Raw genomic sequence first — 20,951 nt, forward strand, 5'->3', positions numbered from 1 at the left:
AACGAAAAACAACCAAGAGAAATAGAAGAGAGAACAGCGAGAAAGAGAGAATAACGAGAGAGAGAGAGAAGAGAAACGAGATTGAGGGAGAGGGAAAATCGTGGGGATTGGGGATGCTCTTTGGCTGCTTCAATAATTTTCATTAACTAAAAAAAAAACTGATGGCCAATGGCCTTACAAATGCAATGAAAAATACTACCAAAAAAAAAAGTTACTTTAGGAACACAATTTCTGAAATAAGGAAACTACCTAATAGACCAATAAGATAAATATCTAGTCTCCTATTTAATCAAAACAACTAAATAACAAGATTCTGAAAAGCAAAACTACTAAAGTGAATAAGATCTAATGGGGCCACAGATATCGGCTGATTGGGAGGAGAGAGAGTGTCGTGTCCAGCGTTGGGAAGGCTGGAACGATCCTCTCTTCTTCCTTCTTCCTTCTTCCTTCTTCCTTCTTCTCTCCTCCAATTTCCTTCTGTGAGACCTTCCTCCAACCAAATAGAGTGCAAACGTGGCTGGGTCTTGCGCTTACGCCATTAGTACACGTGGATGTCCCCATCAAGCATTTTTAATCTTTCTTATACCCAGGCCACCCTCAATTTTGGGGAGACAGACTCTATCCTAGCTCAGAGGGCAGAGGAATTTGGAGTCCACGCCTTTCCAGAGGAAGGAACAAAGGAGGGAGTTAATAGATTTGGAGGTGGCAACAGGGAGGACAAAAAACGCTAGACCAATAGAGATACATGGATTGCAACACTGATCTGACCTCTTCCATCCCACCCCTTCCCCTCTCCTGCCTACCTTACTGACCTCAAAAATTTCATCCCTGATAACTTAAGCGTCTAACCTTTGCTCCATCCCCTTAGAAGTGGAAATCCTCTCCTACAAAAAGCCAACAAGGATCCTAGGTCAAATGGTTTCAGTATGGGATTCTTCTCCCCCTATTGTGGAAATCATCAAACCAGACCTCATCCATGCTATCAAAAGCTTCTTTTTCAACCACTCTCAGATCAAAGCTGTCAATCACACCTTTCTCTGTCTAATCCCCAAGCTTGAGGGAGCCTCCTCCATGGTTGATTTTCGCCCCAACTCCCTCTGCAACCTCCTCTACAAGTTAATTTCCAAAATCCTTGCCAGCCAAATCCAATCAATGGTGGACTCTCTGGTCATCCCCAATCAATCGGCTTTTATTGCAAGCAGAAACATTATAGATAACATCATCCTCTGCCATGAGGTGGTTGGAGGTTTTGAGCGGGGATCCCACTCTATCGTTGCCCTCCTCAAAACTGATATTCACAAAGCCTTTGATTCCATTCATTAGGATTTCATTTCCATGGTCCTCCACCAGATGTCATTTCCCCCGGTCTTTATCCATTGGAACCACTCATATATCTCTACCCCCATGTTTTCTATCCTAGTTAATGGTTCTCCGGCTAGCTACTTTGTCTCTTCTGTGGGTATCAGACAAGGTTGTCCTCTCTCCCCCCTCCTCTTCGCCTTGGCTCTCGAAGTCCTCTACAGATCCCTCCAATCTGCCACTGACCTCCATCACATCTCCCCCATCCCCAAATGCAAATCCCTTGGCCTCACTCACGTCGCTTTCGCTAATGTCTCATGATCTTCTCCAGAGCAAACCCTCTTTCCATCTCCTCCATTATTTCCTCCCTTAACTCTATTGAACCTTTCTCTGGCCTCTACATCAACTTGTATAAGTCTTACCTCTTCCTTGTTGGAGCCTCTGACCAAGTCAAAGGGCACCTCCTCCAACTCACTGGTTTCTCACTTGGTTCCTTGCTAGTCAAATACCTTGGCCTCCCTCTCATCTCTGCCAGACTCTCAGCCCACCATTGTTCCCCTATACTTGACCTTATAAGGAAACGGCTTTAGCTCTGGAAAGGAAGACTTCTTTCCTATGTGGGTCACCTGATTCTCGCTAGATTTGTGATTCAATCAATGTACCTCTACTAGTCGGGTGTTTTCTCTCTTGCTGCTACTATCTCCAAAGCCATTGAATCCATCATCTATCTCTTCTTTTGGAAAGGTCCAGACCAGTCTAAATTCCTTCACCCCCCCTTAAGTGGCCTCTGTCTGTGTCCCCAGATATGAGGTGGACCTTAGTCTGAGAAGAGTCAAAGATACATCAAAGTTGGCACCCTCAAACTTATTTGGAAAATTGCTTCTAATCACAATAGTATCTGGGTCAACTGGATATATTCCTCTCTCCTTAAAAAGGACTCCATTTGGATAGCCTCCCCTCCATCTGACGCTTCCTAGGTCTGGAGGAACATCCTTCACCTCAGACCAATGGCCCTCAATGCCATCTCCTCCATCAGTAATGAGACCTCCACCTCCTTCAAGTTGGATAATTGGCATCCTGCTGGGATCCTCCTCTCCATTGTCAGCCCTCGCATTGTGTACTCTTCGAGCATTCCTAGAAATGCAATGGTCCTTTCCATCATCACAAATGGTTCTTGGTCTCCTCTTCTCTCCCCTTCCCTTACTGATATCTAAGCCGATCTCCCCCCCATCCGCAATAATCGTGAGGACAAGATCTCTAGGATCCCATCTTCCGCTGGCCTCCTCTACCTTTGCCTAGAACCTTATTTGTATCTCTGCCCCTATTGTCTTTTGGCACAAGGCCATCTGGTTCAAAGGTTACATCCCCGCTAAAGCTTCACCTCTTGGCTCGGCTTCATTGACTGCCTCCCAACTCAATCCTTCCTCATCCATTGTCACATCCAAGTCTCCCCTTCTTGTTATCTTAGTTGGAACAACAATAGAGACACTAATCACCTCTTCTTCAACTGTCCCCTCTACTCCACCATCTGGAAATAAGTCCTCAGTCATTGTTGGCCTTCCCGGAGACCCATTCTGCCTTTCAACTGGAAATGGATCTAGATAGACATGACCTTTTTTGGGTCCTCCATCTACGACACAGCGGGTAAGCTTATTTTTTGTGCCACTATCACCCATCTTTGGATGGAGCGAAATCTCCGTAGAAGGACGTCAAAATCTCAGTCCTATGATCAAATTTAGAATGCCATCTACTTTAATGTTCACTCTAAACTTGCTTCCCTTAAGCAGAAGCCAATTAGGAACACCCCAAGGAACATGCTCATTGTTGTTGCCTGGTGTCTCTCCTCCTTCATATCTTCTCCCCCACCATGATGATTTGTACTCCCCTTAGGCCTCCTTGTTTTGGGCTTCTCATGAGGTTCTAGACTCATCTTGTTAGCTTTTGCTTTGCCCTCCCACCTTGTCCTTCCCCTTTCTTTTGTGTTTGTTGCTTTTGCCCCTCTGGGCTTGGTTCTCCCCCCCCTTTCTTCGTATATTCTTTTCCCCTAATTTAATGCATTATTTTTATTCATCCAAAAAAAAAATTAATCTAACATTGATGCTTTTGACCATCCTTAGGACTCTATGTAGTATTAACATAGGGATGTACTAGTATAAATTAGAATATTGAATGTCAGCTACATTTGGCAATTTGTACTTCTTGTTTTTTATTTCACATTTTGACAAAGGAAGCAATGTATATATCAATGTATGTTAAATGATTTCACATTCTAATAAATGCTTGCTAATTTTATGATTCTTGATTCCTAATGCATATTGATATTGTTTTGACTAAATTCTGCGAGTTCTAACCTAAATTTCACAAAGAATAAGTTAAATAAGGTAAAAGATACAATAAACTACGTTATACGCTAGAAACATTGGGTCCAAAGTCAAACTACCACTTTGGGTTTTTTTTTTTTTTTCCCCTCAGAATCTAATGATTCAAACATGTATAATTTACATGTACAAAGTCAGTCCTTAAAGCTTTCATGCAAAAATTCCATTGTTGAGGGCCAAAAGGGAATTTCTGTCAATTTCACCCCCATTTTGCCCATTTCCCCCAAATTTTTCGATTTCAGCAAGGGGCAAAACAGGGTACCCTTCCAAAATAACCTCAACACCCAGCAATAAGACCTCTGCCACAAAACACCCAACACAATAACCAAGAAAAGAATTTAAAAAACATATAAGGCAACCCGACACCCTAAAACAATTAAAACAACCACTAATGACCCCCCATTTTCCCAGACCAAAAAAGCAACAAAGACATAGGATACCCTGAAAATTTACAGCCTTGCTTTAACCTTTCCGAACTCTTTCAGCCTTAGCAAAGCACCGAAGTCTAATTACCCTCCCAATTCTTGTGATCAGAGTATCTACTACACAAATGACCTCTCCTAACAATGACCTTAAATTGTTGGTAGGAGGATATGCAGCATCTCCCTACATTTGTTTTCCATCCTTTTCTTTAACAGAGCTTAAGAAAACCTAAATTTAAAAAAAAAAAAAAAAAAAAAAAAAAAAAAAAAAAAAAGGTACTTACACGGAGACCTTGATCTGCAACTCTATTTAAAACAAAAAGGATCTACCAACTAGTCCAACATTCAAAACAAAGAAACGTGAATGGACAAAAAACTCTAGTTCTGTACAAGGATCCTCTTCAAAAATAAAGGTTCTTCATTCATTTTCCAAATTCCAATTTCTATTTTCCGTCCTTTCTTCTTGCATGAGGTCAAAATTTTTAAAATTGTGCGTCAACTGGATGAAAGAAAAACCACAACAGAAGATATTTCCCAGCGAATTTTCAGAAACTTAATCAATAAACTAACCAAAAATTCAGACAATGACCTTAATTAAAACTTCAACCAAGTAGGATTAGAGAAAAACGTTGAATGCTTTCAATGAAAATCACGGGTGCAAAAAATAACAGATATATTATATCAGAAAAGAAACTTGTAGCGGAAAAATAAAACCAAAAACAAGGAAAGAAGAACACTGATAGAAAACATGGATTAAAACATTCATATAACTAAAAACCTGAAATAACTGAAAGAGCCGAACAATAAAAATAAAAGGAAACAGAGGAGAATTTGAAGCAGGAAACAGACCCTTGTGCAGGGCAAGTAAGCCATGGCTGATGAGACTTTTGCAAACATCGGAGACTACTGGGAAGGATAAATGGATAATAGAGTATTGTGCACTCCCTCCACAAAAAGAGCCAACGCGAAATCAGCGAGTCCGTTGTCTTGAAGAAAGCATATGCTGAACTTAAGGGTGTCATTCTTTTAACGGACGAAAAAGAATGGGTACGATTCCGTGCAGGAGAAACCGAAACCAAACCCATACCGATCTCAATTGCAATTTTGATATCCAGTCGGTTCGGTTTTGATAAGATTTTTATTTGATTTCATAAACGTTCCTTATTCAGTTTTGATACGGATTTTATATAATTCTATAAACCATATCTCATTTATAATATATACCGAGATACATATTGATGAGCCAAATAATGACCAGCCAATGCCGCACCTGCACATGATACAGGCTATGTGGGGTACCAGTACCGGTACCAACATGCTGACCCTCCTGCTCGACCATCTACAAGTCGACCCTTCAGCTCACTTATACATCGAGACTCCTGCTCGGTCACTTGAATGTTGAGCCTTTAGCTTCGTCGCCTATATGTCGAGCCTCTAACTTGGCATCACCATGGCTGATCAAATCCCCACAGTTGCGAGACGATCCTGAGGATCCGCACCACCAGCTCCGCAAATCTTCCTGCTAGCTCAGTGAATCTTATCATTTGCCACACAAGAAAGCAATCTCTCAAAGAGATTCATCCAACTAATGACTCTCCAAATAGAGAATTTGTGTTCCATGTGGACTCCCTAAAATAAGAACAAGCTTCCTGATCGGACTCTCTTGACAAACATGGATTCTTGCCAAACGAGGGACTCTCCATAACAGCTACCAACCCACACAACTATAAATATCAAGGTAACCCCTAAAAATTGGATCGATTCTTTACAACTTGAATCACCTGAGCGATTGTCTGACTTAGGCATCAGAAAGTCCCTATCTGATCAGCCTGGTTCTCCCTTTGTCCATTCTTTTGTGCAAGTCTAGTGTGGAATTTGTTACAACTTGCAAGGAGGATCGTCACTGAATCAAAATTTTACCGCATCAGTTTGGCTTCATCCGTGGGAAACAACATGAGCCTTTCATTGAACCAGAAGTGACATTGCGGCAGAGAAACCGCTTGGCAAACATACCCGCCCTTGAGGTCAAGCAGGCAGGAGGAGTGAATCCTTCCCATCCGGAAGGTGTGTGGGAGGCAGCCCCAACAGGAGGTCTCCCTCCACCTCCTTCTTTGGAGGATTTGAACCTTAATGCCCCAGCCACCAATGCAAAACTTCGTGACTTGCAACTGTAGATGTTGGAAATGAACGCCCTCTTCCACTATTTCGTCAGTCAGTTTGGATCATCACCGCCTTCCACCCCCAATCCCGCCAGTGGTCCTTTCACGTCTTAGCCTCATACTATAAGAGGCAAGTATATGAGTAAAAGAAGAATTCGAACTGACTCGTCCAGTTTGCACCGATGAATACCACCACTGGAACCTCGCCGATCCAATCCACCATTGTCGAATCACCAAGCTAGTGTTCCTGACGGGTCCAAAAGAAATAGCAACTTGGTAGTCAAATAGAGGATGCGACCCTCCATTAGCAATGGATCACAAACTCTCAAGGAATTCTAAACATTAGGGGCATAGTCCCATCCCGATGGTGAGCTGAAGCCATCAAACCAGAGAAGGCGCACAACCGCAAGAGAGAAGCCAACCTCGGTTACCTCAATGAGACGATAGGACCAGAGGAGGAAGACCACCTCGTCTAACAATCCCAGCTTAGGTCAGCCAGCACAACCCACATTGACCCGGGCCAGGAACAACTAATGTTTAAATTTTAAAAGTAACTGCAAGCGTACAGATCAGTGTAGCTAATGGGTCGAACACAAGGAGAGCAACCACTTTCTTTTTAGCTTCTTTTAGTAATGCGAAAGTGTAACGATTGATTATAGTGATCTACTTCTAATTACCGTGATGAGTACATTTATGTGTGAAATCTAAGGTAGAAAAACATGCATTTTACATATTTAGAATCGAGCTACCTTAGGTTTTACTCTCTTTTTGCAGGTTTTATATTTTCAAGGTCTTAAGGACTATCGGACGCTATATCTCTAATTTTACACATAAAGATCTGTTTCTTTTCATGGTTGCGAAGAGGAAAAAATTCTGAGCAAAATGGACATGTTCAATTAAAAATACATATTCGTTTGGTCACCCGTACAAGTGATTATTCTTTTCGGGTCAGAAAAAGAATAATGGATCAGAACTGAACAAAGATGCAGACCTAACCCATCTGCAGTTGTCCCAAGGGTACAAGGAATATTCTAAATTCCAACAAGGATCGATGGACCACACCCTTAAATGATTGAAAATTCATGTTTTGGTAACAACAACTACCTAGCATAGTTGGTGAGTTGTGGTGTGCAAAATCCCTTGCTTATTAGGAAGTATCAAGTTTGAACCTCTTGGCTACCATTTATGGAGATATTTTTTTGAAATATTTTCTCTTTCCTACTCATCACTTAAAGTAAGGAGGTCGGCCAAGAGCGTTGTGCCCAAGTTGAAGAGAAAAAATAAGAAAGGAAGAAAAAAAATCGGCCAAGGGGGGTTTCTTGCGCAAGAAGAGAGAAAAAGGGAAGACAAAAAAAAGAGAAAAAAAATAGAAAAAAGGAAACCAAATCATGGAGAACCTCATCTCCTTCGATTTCTCTCCCTCTCTCTCTTCTCTCTCCTCCACCTCATCACACCCTAATCAAACCCTAATCGTCGGACCCCCTCTCCCTTATTCCCTATAAATAAACATCATACAAGAGGGAATAAATAAACATCATACAAGAGGGAAAGGGGGCACTTTACAATTAGGTTTCATCTCTTTCTCTGGCAATTTTCTATTAAGGTTTTCTCTCTAGCACTTCACTTTTAGGGTTTTATTTCCTCTAGGGTTTTCTCTAGTTCTTCTTCTAGTCTTCTTCTTACTTCTTGGTTTAAGCACTTATGTAATGAAATTTTATTTAATGAATGCAAGTTTTTTTTTTTTTTTATGTTTATTGTTCTTGGAATTCAGTTGTAATTTTACTTTCTAGTTCTAAACTTAGTTTTAAGTGACAAGAACCAAATGTGGAGCACAAGTTTTCAGGTTCAGATTTGTCTTCTCTAGTAGTAGCAATTTCAGATTTGATTTATTCCAGATCTGGTTTTTAGTATTGGTAGTATTTCAAATCTCAATCAAGTTTGCAAATATTCAAGTTCAAGTAAGTAAGCTTCTACAATAGTCTTCTCTCCCCCCTCTCATTCCCTCTCCTGACTACCCTTTCCTTCTTAACTTAGGTTTTAATTTCAGTCTTTACTTTATTGTGTTTCCTTTCCCCCAAGGTCCTTGGCTAGATGCATGTGTTGGCTTTGCCCCTCTCTAGCTATGGACCATCTTTTTATTGCGTTTATTTTCAATTATTTACTTTGCCTCCCTTTCCCTAAAGCTAAGTAGTGAAGCCCTTGTAAGAGTTACTCTCTAGTCAAGTTGGGAAGCTTGCTTTATTTGCGTTGTATCCCTCGGGCTAAGTAGAGATACCTACTTGTGTGTTTCTCTCTAGCTTTATCCCCTTTTTATTTTATTTATTTATTTTTCTACACTTTTTATTTCAGTTATTTGCTTTTTAATTGAGTGGTTTGATTATTTAAATTTTTAGATGACGAATGGTTCGAGTTAGATGTGAATGGTTAGGTCGTTCAATTTATTGCAATTTCAATTCCAATTTCGCTAGATGTGTTAGTTAGGACGTTTTTAGATGCATGTGTTTTAGGGTGGTAGTTAGAATTAGATCACAATCATCAATCTACGCACTTTCGCATTACTAAAAGAAGCCAAAAATAAAGTGATTGCTCTCCTTGTGTTCGACCCGTTAGCTACACTAATCCATACGCTTGTGGTTACTTTTAAAAATTCAAACATACTGTCTTAACACAAATGCATCTCAAAGCGTCCTAACCAACACATCTATGGAAATTATAATTGAAATTGCAATAAAAATTGAATGACCTAACCATTCACATCTAACCCTAACCATTCGTCTTCTAGGAATTTAAATACCCAAACCACGCAATTAAAAAGCAAATAACTGAAAGTAAAAGTGCTGAAATAAAAAGTGCTGAAAAATAAAGAAAAGTACAAATAAAGGTGACAAAGCCAGAGAGAGGCACACAAGTAGAGATCCCAAGGGATGCACCATAAATAATATGAGTTGTGACACCCAAGAATATGGTAAGCACCAGACCCGCCTGGGAGATCGGTGAGGTGTCCCCACCAAGAATATGGCAAATACTAGGGGGTTTGGGAGATTGGTGAGGGTATGCAAACTTTAGTCCCACATCCCCCAGGGAGAGATTACTAGGCTAGTTAATAACCTCTAGCATCCTTAACATAGCACAATACGTTTTAAAGCCTTGAGGCTCATGGGCCAAAGATGACAATATTGTCTAAGGTTTATGGAGTCGGGGCATTACACGAGCTACCCTACTTGACCAGAGAGTTACTCTTACAAGGGCTACTCTACTTAGCTTTAGGGGAAAGGAGGCAAAATAAATGACTGAAAATAAATAACTGAAAGTAAAGGCAATAAAAGGATGGTTCCATAGCTAGAGAGGGGAAAAGCCAATACATGCATCTAGCTAAGGACTTTGGGGGAAAGGGAAAGCATCAAAGTAAAAACTGAAATTTAAATCCAAAATTAAGAATGAATGGATAGCAAGAAGAGGGAATGAGAGGGGGGTGAGAAGACTTATGAAGAAGCCTACTTACGTGAACTTCAATACTTGAATTCATATCTTGATAGATTTGAGATACTACTAGTCCTAAAAATCATATCTGGTATGGACCAAAATTGAAATTGCTAGGCCTAGAGAAAACAAATCTAGAAGAGAAAAACTGAACTTGAGAGAGATGCTCCAGAACTTGTTCTTGTCACTTAGAACTAAGCCTAGAACTAGAAATTAAAATTATTACACCTTTGGATAACTTAAATAACATGAACCATAAAAAGAAAAGACATTGCATTAATTAAATAAAACTAATTACAAAAATGTTCAAAGCAAAAGCAAAGAAAAACTAAAACTAAAACTAGAGCATAATGAAAACTAGAGAAAAAGAGAAAGAGAGAAAATCCTAAAAAAAAAAAAAGAGGAGAGAGGAGAGGACAGTCCAAAGGGATCCTCTAGGATAATGTGATGAGGTGGAAATAGGAGAAAAAAAAGGAGAGAATGGAGATAGGAGAGACAATCCAATGATTTGGGTGATGAGGTGGAGGGAGGAGAGAAGAGAAAAATGAGAGAAAATAGGGGAGAAAAGGGAAGAACGCCCAAGTGTGGGCCCCTCTTGAATTGTTTGTCCGGTGGAGGAGAGAGAAGAGAGAAACTAAGAAAAAAAGTAGGGGGGAAAAGATCTCCCACGATTTTTCTTTTTGTTTCTTTTTTTTTTTTTCTCTTCTTTTTTCTCTCTTCAAACTTGCGCGTAAACCCCCCCTTTGGACGATTTTTCTTGCTTTGGTTTGACCAATCTTCAAATTTAATGGGAAATCTCGGTCATGCCCTTGGTGATTTAAGTAAGTAGAAAATAGGAGAGAGAAAATCTTCACAAAATCTAAAAAAAAATGTGAAAATTTCCCAAAGGGAAGGAGAGAGAGTGGACTGACCTTTATGTGGGTCCCTCCATCTTATTGGCATCTGGAATATTCCCCTGGGACAACTGAAGAAGGGTTGGCCTGCATCTCGGTTAAGTTCTGGTCCATTATTCTTTTTCTGGCCTGAAAAGAATAATCACTTGTATAGGTGTCTAAACAAATGTGTACTTTTAATGCAACATGTTCATCTTGATCAGAATTTTATCCTCTTCATAACCATAAAAAAAAATAAACCTCTTTACGTGTAAAATTGAAGATATAGCTCTCGATAGTCCTTAAGGCCTTGAAAATACAAAACCTGCAAAAAGAGAGTAAGACCCAAGGTAGCTCCATTTTAAATATGTAAAAATGCATGATTTTATACCCTAGATTTTACACATAAATGTGCTCATCAGAATTCCCCCACATATAGACTTTTCTAGTCCTCAAGCAAAGCCAAAAAAAAAATAATAATAAAAAGTAAATAACAAAAAACCTAACTCACTTTCGTAGGAATCACGGTTGCACTTAGTATGCGCAACAAGCCTTTAAACCACTAGATCACCCCTAGAGGACGAGTTGTGTCCCGTGGGTGTTTGCAGTAAATATACACCCAAAAATTCAAAAAAAAAAAAAAACAAACAAATCCTACCATTGGCTAAAGGTAAGGGCCATATCGATCTGGAGCAAAGATAATTCCTCTTACACTTGATCTTGGGAACCCCACACTTGAATTTTTATTACCCCATATCAATTCCATGCATCAGCATATTCTTTAATTTGGAACTCACATTGTCTCTTCCAAAACATGCTTATCTTAAGGCAAGACCACTTGTGAAGTAATAGGGAACCAAGGACTAAGGCGTTGGAGTGTTTTTGACCAAACGTGTTACCAAGGCATTGATGATATTTACACATACTTTCCTACTGTGTGGTTTTCTTTCTCTTTTTTTTTTTTTCATAATAACTCTATCCTACTCCACTACGGTTGGCTTGAATGACATGGTGGAGCAAACACCAGACACCCAAGTTAATATGTAGCTTCGTTTTTTGCATATGCCCATATAGACAGTGATCCTAGAGTTCTTTCAAAAATTTATTCCCTAAGAGTTTCGATCAAGACACCATGCTTCCTAAGGCGTAATGCCCTTTTCTAGTTCTAAGGAAATCAACTCTTACTTTTCATTTATATCACTTTTCACACTTCATTTAAAATTGTGTATTTGTCAACTCATGCCAAATTAAAAAAAAAATGCCTCAACTCCAAATCAAGAGTACAAGGAACCCACAGAATTATATATGGCCCAACACCGTAAAACAAGGGTTTCTTGTTACACCCGTGCCCTAATCCGGTCAAATTTGCACTGTTGTGACAGGACTCGGATCGAAGATCAGAAGTACGACTAGGTTTTGGCTCATGGCTGCACATTACTGAAGGGGTAGAGATGACCCCACATGTTCGTGTATTCCGTGCCTGTCCAACTAGAGAGGATTCATACCTTCCAATCCCAGACGGTAAGTGACCTGACTCCCCACACTTGATTTCTGGTGCACATCATAATTGCCAAAAAGCCTTGGGCATGTCCTTGGGCAACCACCCATGCGAGACCAACCTTGGGATAGTAAGCTGTCAAGATAGTAGGTTGTCTTGACCACCGGAAACTGGAAGCATCCTGGTCATAAATCTGGTGCCTATTTCTGGTGGGTCCATTGGCTGTTGTCGAGGTTCCGATGCCCGTGGGTCCCGCCACTAGCATCGTAAATGGTACTGGATGATCCCAAATCATCCTCCACACCTTCCTCTTGATGTGAACACCTTATGGACCTAAATGTGTGGGTCCTTGTGTCCTGAAACTCATTTTAACCCAATTGGTTCAAAAGAGGCCCAAGCCAAACAGACCCTTAGGCCCAACTTAAGTTATAAGTTGAGAAATGAGGATTCATTTCCTTATTTCCCTTGTGCCCAAATGTAGGAGAGGAGAGAAAGAGGAAAGGAAGAAGAAGAAGAGGAAGGAGAATGGGATTGAAGGCCTACCTTAGTGCCAGCTACCGCCTTATTGTCGGAATCGCTGCCGGAGGTAAGTACAACCTCCCATGCCACTCTCTCTCTTCATTTTGGACCTAGACAAAGCTAGGTATGGATTGAATCTTGGTGTACACACCATGTTAGGGTTGTAGGATGGGTATTCTACCCTCCCAGTGTTGTTGCCGAGCTCGAACTAAGCCCGGTGAGCTCTGGCAACATGTAATACCAAAAGACCAACTAGGCTTTCGATCATTCAATCGACGTATCTCCCAAACAGCTCAGTGGAATTGAAATTTTCTTAGCTTAAAATGATGCTAGGGACATCCCCTACAAACTTTATGGAATAAATCCTGGCAATCGAGCCTGATCCGAAAAACCCCAAATTATTGGATTGACTTGTATCACCACCGAAAACAGTCCACCGAATCCACTGGTCTGTTTTCGGTGGCATATTTCAGGTGGACTTGGAGCCTTATGTGCTCTCTGTCACCTCCACTAGAAACCGATCTGATATTTTCGTGGAAATGCCCTATTTTCAGTGGTTGTTTTTGGTGACATCATTGTCAATAGGAGACAGTGTCTGTACCTTTTGGGGGTGACCTGTGTGGGTCCCTCCCGATGTTTCCAACACTTACTGATGTACAATCCCCTTGTGTATAGGACAAGACGTGCATGAACCCCGAAGCTGGAATTGAATTGATCGATCGGTGGTCGTACTTGAACCCGAACACGGCCGATCGTAAACACAGGTGAGGGATGGACTGTGTTTATTTTTGAAATGTTTATTATTTATTAAATTACTCATATGCTTAGAATTATATGAAATTGTCATTTTACGATCATGATATGAATTGTATGGAATGTATGATGGGATCTGGTGTGGTCGAGGTGGTATTGGTACCGTGATCGCCGTGTGTTTGGATGTGTGTGTGTGTGTGTGTGTGATGGAATTCGACGTGGCCGAGGTGGTACCAGTGCCATGATTACCGTATGTATGTTGCATTCATGCATTGATTATATGCATTAGAGTTAGTTGTAGTCATAGGTTACACTTTGTGGCCAAGGTCTCACTGGTATCGTGTACCCTGGGACTGCATTTGGAAATGATATGCTTCATGGCCGAGGTCTTGCCGGTGTTGCGTAGTCCATACTCAACTACTATTTCATACTAGATTAGGTAAACGGTCTTGGGTTTTACTTTGTGGCCAGGGTCTCTCTGGTATCGTGTACCTGGAATGTATTTGGAGATGGGTTACACTTTGTGGCCGAGGTCTCTCCGGTATCGTGTAATCCATACTAATTGTATCATTATGAAGGCATGTAGTATATATGTGATTAGGTATCACTCCCTATGCTACGCACCCTTTCCAACAGGGGTTGAGGTGTTGGATAACCCATTGTGGTATGTTTGATGAGCCTTCCCGAAGTGCCACTTCCACGGTACGATGTGATTGTTACCGGAGGTAGGAACCTGTCTGGTGTGGCTGATGTGTTACCGGTGTCGTGACTGCTAGGAGGGGGTTATCAAGGATTTGCTGGGTGACGCATGGATGCATACGAGGACTGGCAGGATTCTAATCACGGCTAGGGTTTGTATCGCTACGTAGTCGATGTCGTTTCTGAGATGAGAGATATAGCCTAATGCACCGTAGTAGCATTTGCCAGACTTAGTTTGTATTGTTAGGTGGATATTAAACCAATGAACTGCTATTATCTTGCTTGGATGTGCTTGCCCCACCCCTCACTGAGCGAGTTGGAAAGGTCACCCCACGTATACACCCATATTTAGATGATGATGTAGGTACGGTGGTGCCCGATGGCAGGTGATCCAGTATCTTCTGGGTCGGAGTACGGTGTGAGCGACTGGTGGATGCTAGAAGCAGGGAGCACGATCAGGACTATTCTTGCGACCACTATGCTTACGCCGCACCATGAGATTGTACATTATATTGTGATATTTTTGGATATGGTTGTGGATTATATATTTTCTTGAGATTATAGTATATGTCATGGTTGAATGTAACAGAATAACTCGGTTATTGCTATTATATTACCATTAGATGTTTCCCCATTTTATTTATAAATTCCGCTACTATACTCTGATGCCGCTGCTTATACTAGTTTGTGATGTGAGATTGTGAAAATGTTAAGGTACTGCTATCAGAGATCCTGGTAGATTTGTAAGACAGGTATGTGTCTTACTCACACGGCCGGTATTCTTAATGGTAAGTTGGGACTGCCGGGAGTGGGTGTGACATTTCTTATTTTTGAAAAGAGAGTCCCATCTCAAGACACAAGCTTCTTTTTTTTTTCTCAACAGGGTTTTTATATGTTCAAGATGGGTACCTTAATCAAATTTATTACTTTCATACATCAAGTAACCGAATGGTATGATCATTAGCCAAAAACCAAAGTAGGACTTCATCCTTAGCAAGCTCAAAAACAAAAAGAAAAACAAACAAAAACAAAGGGAAAAAAGAGCAAAAAGAAAAAAAAAAAACTGGTTTCCCTCCCCCATACTTAAGTCATGAAATGTCCTCAACGCATGGAAAGAATTAAAGTCAATAAAAGTTAGTCATTTATGTAAAATTCATAGAGATCCATGACCTCTTCCAGAGCAGAAGATGACAACTCAATAAAGGGCTTCAACCGTTGACCTTTGACATTGAAAATTGCACCTGTGCTAGGGTTCAACACCTCAACAACACCATGAGAAAAAATAGTCTGCACAACATAAGGACCATCCCAATGGAATCTCAACTTACCTCGAATAATATGCAACCTAGAATTGTAAAGCAAAACCTTATCACCAGGTGTGAAAGACTTCCTAAGGATTTGTCTATTATAAAAAGCCTTGGTTTTTGCCTTATAAATCCTAGCATTGTCATAGGCATCATTGCTAAACTCCTCCAACTTAGCTAGTTGGAATCCGCTATGAGTACTAGCAGTAGGCATATCAAACTTCAGCTTCTTTTTAGCCCAAAATGATCTATGCTCTAACTCAATTGAAAAATGGCATGCCTTCCCACACACAAGGCAGTAAGGAGTTTGTCCAAGATCAGTCTTGGACGCAGTTTTGTGAGACCACAAGGCATCCACAAGTCTAAGAGACCAATCCTTGTGATTAGGGTTGATAGTCTTTTCCAAAATTTGCTTAATTTGCCTATTGGATACCTCAACCTGACCACTAGTTTAAAGATGATAGGGTATAGCCAGCTTATGGGTGATCCCATATTTCTTCATGAGGGCCTCAAATGATCTATTGTAAAAATACTTGCCCCCTGTCAAAAATGTAATAAATGATCCCATTATCCATCCACTTTAGAATTTCTTTTTTAATGACTTCCTTCATCACTGGGTTTGCTCTTCTCTGAGGTTCCATTGAAGGTTTGGACCCCTCAATGAGGTGAATATGTTGTTAAACAATAGAAGGGCTAATTCCTTTGATGTCAGCCATCGCCCATCCTATGGCTTCCTTATTTTCTTTTAAAAGCTCGATCGTCTCCTCCTCCTAACTTAAAGTCAAATCAGAAGCAATGTTGACTGGAAAAGTGTGATCCTTACCTAAGAAAGCATACTTAAGATTGGAGGGCAACTCCTTCAACTCAATCTTAGGGAGTTCAACAATGGAAGGCTTAGTCATTAAGATAGATAAGGGTCCAATGGGCTCTACAGGTGGTTGGAGACTCTAAAGCTCAGACATAATTCCCTCATCAAATTCACCCAATTGTTCTATAGACTCTTGAAATTCAAAATCAAAATCAATATCAAAATAAGTCTTAATGGAATATGGAATTTCATGGAGCATATGAACTTCCTCCATATGGGGATTTGGTTGCTTACCCAACCTAAAGACATTAAAATCCACGAAAGTGTTGCCAAAAGAAAGTTTCATGGCTCCGTTGCTGCAATTGATTAGGGCATTACTAGTGGCAAGGAACGGTCTACCAAAAATGATTAGGATCTAGTCCCAAATGTTAGCAACTGGTTGGGTGTCTAAAACAATGAAATCAATGGAGAATAAAAATTCCCCTACCTTAAGTAAGACATTGATGAGCACATTTATGCGTGAAATCTAGGGTAGTAAAACATGCATTTTACATATTTAGAATGGAGCTACCTTGGGTTTTACTCTCTTTTTGCAGGTTTTATATTTTCAAGGCCTAAAGGACTATCGGACGCTATATCTTCAATTTTACACGTAAAGAGGTCCTATTTCTTTCCATGGTTGCGAAAAGGAAAAAATTCTGAGCAAGATGGACGTGTTCAATTAAAAGTACACATTCGTTTGGTCACCCGTACAAATGATTATTCTTCTTGGGTCAGAAAAAGAATAATGGATCATAACTGAACCGAGATGCAGAACCAGCCCATTTGCAATTGTCCCAGAGGTACAAGGAATACTCCAAATGCCAACAAGGATCGATGGACCACATCCTTAAGTGATTAAAGATTTGTTTTTGGTAACAACAACTACCTAGCGTAGTTGGTGAGCTATGGTGTACAAAATTCCCTTGCTCACCAAGAGGTCTCAAGTTCGAATCTCATGGTTGTTTTTTTTAGAGAATTTGTTGAAGATTTCCTGCTTTTCACTCACTTAAAGCACTAAGGGCATGGAGGGGATTTCCACATCAAATTAGAAGCAAGGAAAATCGTGGAAGCAAGAAGAAAAAATAAAAAAAGGAAAGAAAAATCGTGGAAGCAAGAAGAGAAGAAAAAAAAAAGGAAAGAAAAAAAAGGGAGAACCAAAGATTGTCCAAATCTTCTCTCTCCTCCACATCATCACCAAAATATTGTCCAAATCACACAAAGCAAGAAGAAAATCGTCCCTAGGAGAGAGAAAAAGAAAAAAAAAATTAGAAAAAAAAAGAGGAAAGAAAATAAGCAAAAAATTATAGGAAATTTCTCAAAATTTATTTCTCTCTTCTCTCTCCTCCATCTTAGCACTTTTGAACTCAAAAGATCTCACAATCAATTGTGGGTTTCTCTCTTTTAGGAAAGAGAAAATTGTTACCCTACCTCCCCATTCCCTATAAATACAACTCATGTAAAAGGAGGGGAGAAAATTCATTCTTCTTCTAGTTTTTTTTAGTTGCTCTCTCTTTCTCTTGCTCTCTCTTTAGTTTTAGTTCTTCTTTATCTTTTCTTAATCACTTTTGTAATAGTTTTTTCCATTTCAATTAATGCAAGCACTCTTTTATTTTTATTCAGCCTTTTTTGTTTATGATTTATGCAATTGAGTTGTAATTTTTTAAGTTATAGTTCTAGGCTTAGATCTAGGTGACAAGATCACGAGCCGTGGAGCAATTGCTTTTCAAGTTCAAGCATTGATTCAAGTAAGTAGGCTCCTTCAGTAGTCTTCTCTCCCCCCTCTCATTCCCTCGTCTGACTACCCTTTCTTTCTTAATTTAGGATTTTTATTTTCAGTCGTTACATTATTGTTATCCCTTTCCCCCAAGGTTCATGGCTAGTGTATGTGTTGGCTTTGCCCCTCCTAGCCATAGAACCATCAATTTATTGCTTTTATTTTAATTGTCTCCCTTTCCCTAAAGCCAAGTAGAGAAACCCTTGTAAGAGTGACTCTCTGGTCAAGTAGGGAAGCTCATATTATGATGCATCCCTCGGGCTAAGTAGAGAAACCTACTTGTGAGTCTCTCTCTAGCTTTATTCCCTTTCTTTTACTTTATTTTTATTTCAGCATTTTTTTTCCTTTATTTATTTATTTATTTTTTTAATTGCGTGGGTTGTTTATTTTCAGTTATTTATTTATTTAATTTTAATTGCGTGGCTTGCGTCTTTAAATTCTTAGATGACGAATGGTTAGGACGTTATTTTAGATACATATGTTTAGGATGGTAATTAGAATTAGATCACAACCATTAATCGGTTCACTTTCGCATTATTAAAAGAAATAAAAAAATAAAGTGACTGCTCTCCCTGTGTTCGACCCGTAGCTACACTGATCCGTACGCTTGCGGTTACATTTTAAATCTCAAACAAGTTTTTGGCGCCGTTACCGGGGAGACAGTTCCATATTATTTTTCACTTTCTTTTGGTAAATCGGAGTGCTTTGTTTGCTTTGTTTTATATTTTTCCTTTTCTTTTATTGAATTCCTGAGAAGAACAACTTGCAATAATAGTTGTATCAGTGGAGGTCGCCATGCCTCACAGTATGATAAAGACATGTTTTGCCCTGTAGTAGTACCTTAGGAATTGACCTAAGCAACCCCGGATCCCTGCTAGTAAGCTCCCAAAAAGCCAAAAAAAAAAAAATCAAAAAAATCATTAAAAAAAAAAGAGTTTTGCTATCCATTCTTTTGTGCTTGTCTTACTTTAGTTGTGGGTAGTTTTCTGTTGCATGAGTGTTAAGTGGGTACGTAATACTAAGAATCGGTTAGAAAGAAGAGATCCAACAAGTAGTGACCCTATACGTTTGTTCTCTTTAAAACCCTTCAATATGGGAGACCAACAGCAAAACCCTTCACCTAAATCTCTGAAAGATAGGTTCTACCCTGCTAGAACAGCCCAACCTTCCTGCATAGTTCTACCACAAGCCCAGGGGCAATAATTTTGAACTCAAATCTCAATACATCACTATGTTGCCCCACTTCCATGGGTTGACCTCTGAGGATGCATACCTATTTCTAAGGGAATTTGAAGAGGTATGTGTTCTAATTAAGATCCAACAACATTTTGATGATGTTGTTAAGCATAGGTTTATCACTTTTGCATTAAAAGACCAAGCTAAGAAGTGGTTGTATGGGTTACCCACAAATTCCATAACCTTATGGGAACAGTTCACAGTTGTCTTCCTTAAGAAGTTTTTCCCAACTCACAAGACCAATAAGCTTAGAAGTGATATCCTTCAGTTTAGGCAAAAGCCTAGTGAGTCATTTTCCAAACTTATGGAGAGATTCAAGGATCTACTCCAAGAATGCCCTCACCATGGCCTATACCTATGGCATTTATGTCAAATAATTTATGAGGGTATTGATTACCCAACTAAACAAATGATAGAGTCTATGTGCCCTGAGGGATTCACATCCTTTACAGATGAAGGAAAGGCATGAGAATTCTTACTTGACTTAGCTGACAAAACCCGTGAGTGGGAATCAACCCAAGAGAGTGAAAGAACCATAGGAGGAAAAGGATATTTTGTGGATGGGATAGTAGCTAAGGAAGCCCATTTGGATAGCCTAATCAAGAGGATTGAGGCTATTGTTCCTAGAGAGCCATCATCAGTCAATTTGGTTAAGATTTGTGCTTGGTGCCAATCCCCTGGACATGTCATAGAAGAATGCCCCAACACCTCTGGGGGCACTTCTAATGATAGTGTTAATGCCTTATACCAGAATAATCCATATAGTAACACCTACAATCCAGGATGGAGAAAGCACCCAAATTTCTCTTGGAATCAGGGCAACCAAGCAGGACCTTCCAATTTCTATAATCAAGGTCAACCTGGACCCCAAAGGCCTTCCTTTGCACAACAATCTTTTTCCCAAAATACTTTTCCTGGGCCAAATGTAGGACCTCAGGCGAGTTTTCCTAGGGCCCCTCTCCTATCATCTTATCAGCAACCCCCTGGGTTTACCAACATTGGAGAGGCAAGTAGAATTAGTGACTTGGAAAAAAATATGGCCCTCCTCATGACAAGCCATCAAAATCTTACAAGAGAACTCACTCAAGTTGTCTCAATTATGCGTGAGAGGGAGAAAGGAACTTTACCCAGTCAACCAGAGCCTAACCCTAGGCATCATCAACCTGTTAATTCACAAGGACCAACTAATGCATCACTGAATATAGTACAAGGTCAGACTCAACAAGGGCCCTCTAACCAATGTAATGTTGTTTATGCCCTTAGGAGTGGTAGAGAGTACCTACAGAGCGTTCCTAAATCTTCCCCATCTATTACTCCTGTTAACTCTTCTTCAATTGAGGACACAAGTGTGTCTCTTGTTCCAGGTTCGTCTGATGAACCTAAAGATTTTTTTGAAACTAAAGATGATTTGGGTGAGGAAACCAAAAATGATTCTTCTGAACAGGGGCAAATCCCTAACAATCCTTATGTTCATCCTATCCCATTTCCTAATCGCTTGGTACACAAAAAGAAGACTGCTTCCATGGACAAAATTTTAGAAGTCTTCAAAAAGGTAGAAGTAAACATCCCTCTTTTGGATGCCATATCCCAGATCCCCGCCTATGCAAAGGTACTGAAAGATTTGTGTACTCACAAACGTATCACTAGTGTGCTCAAAAAGGCGTTCTTGGTAGGTAACATTAGTTCCATAATTACTCAGCCCATAGCA

At 40.0% G+C, this 20,951-nt stretch overlaps 1 protein-coding gene and 1 non-coding gene across 3 annotated transcripts in view; both read right to left on the reverse strand.

Annotated features, from left to right (window-relative positions):
* Positions 1-5,109, reverse strand: part of LOC122062479 (hydroxyacylglutathione hydrolase 2, mitochondrial-like) — a 128,399-nt gene extending 123,290 nt beyond the window's left edge. Inside the window, exon 1 of one of the 2 annotated variants that reach the window (XM_042626130.1) lies at positions 4,949-5,109. In XM_042626130.1, coding sequence (XP_042482064.1) covers positions 4,949-4,996 — 48 coding nt within the window. In that variant the 5' untranslated portion in view covers positions 4,997-5,109. The remainder of the gene's footprint in view (positions 1-4,948) is intronic. The other variant, XM_042626129.1, reaches the window with a different exon arrangement.
* Positions 5,110-19,487: 14,378 nt separating this feature from the next.
* LOC122062480 lies at positions 19,488-19,594 on the reverse strand. The gene has a single exon (XR_006134985.1). It is a non-coding gene; the product is annotated as a small nucleolar RNA R71 (small nucleolar RNA).
* Positions 19,595-20,951: the final 1,357 nt, after the last annotated feature.

The sequence above is a fragment of the Macadamia integrifolia genome, unplaced genomic scaffold (genome assembly GCF_013358625.1).
Source record: "Macadamia integrifolia cultivar HAES 741 unplaced genomic scaffold, SCU_Mint_v3 scaffold1047, whole genome shotgun sequence".
NCBI lineage: Eukaryota > Viridiplantae > Streptophyta > Magnoliopsida > Proteales > Proteaceae > Macadamia > Macadamia integrifolia.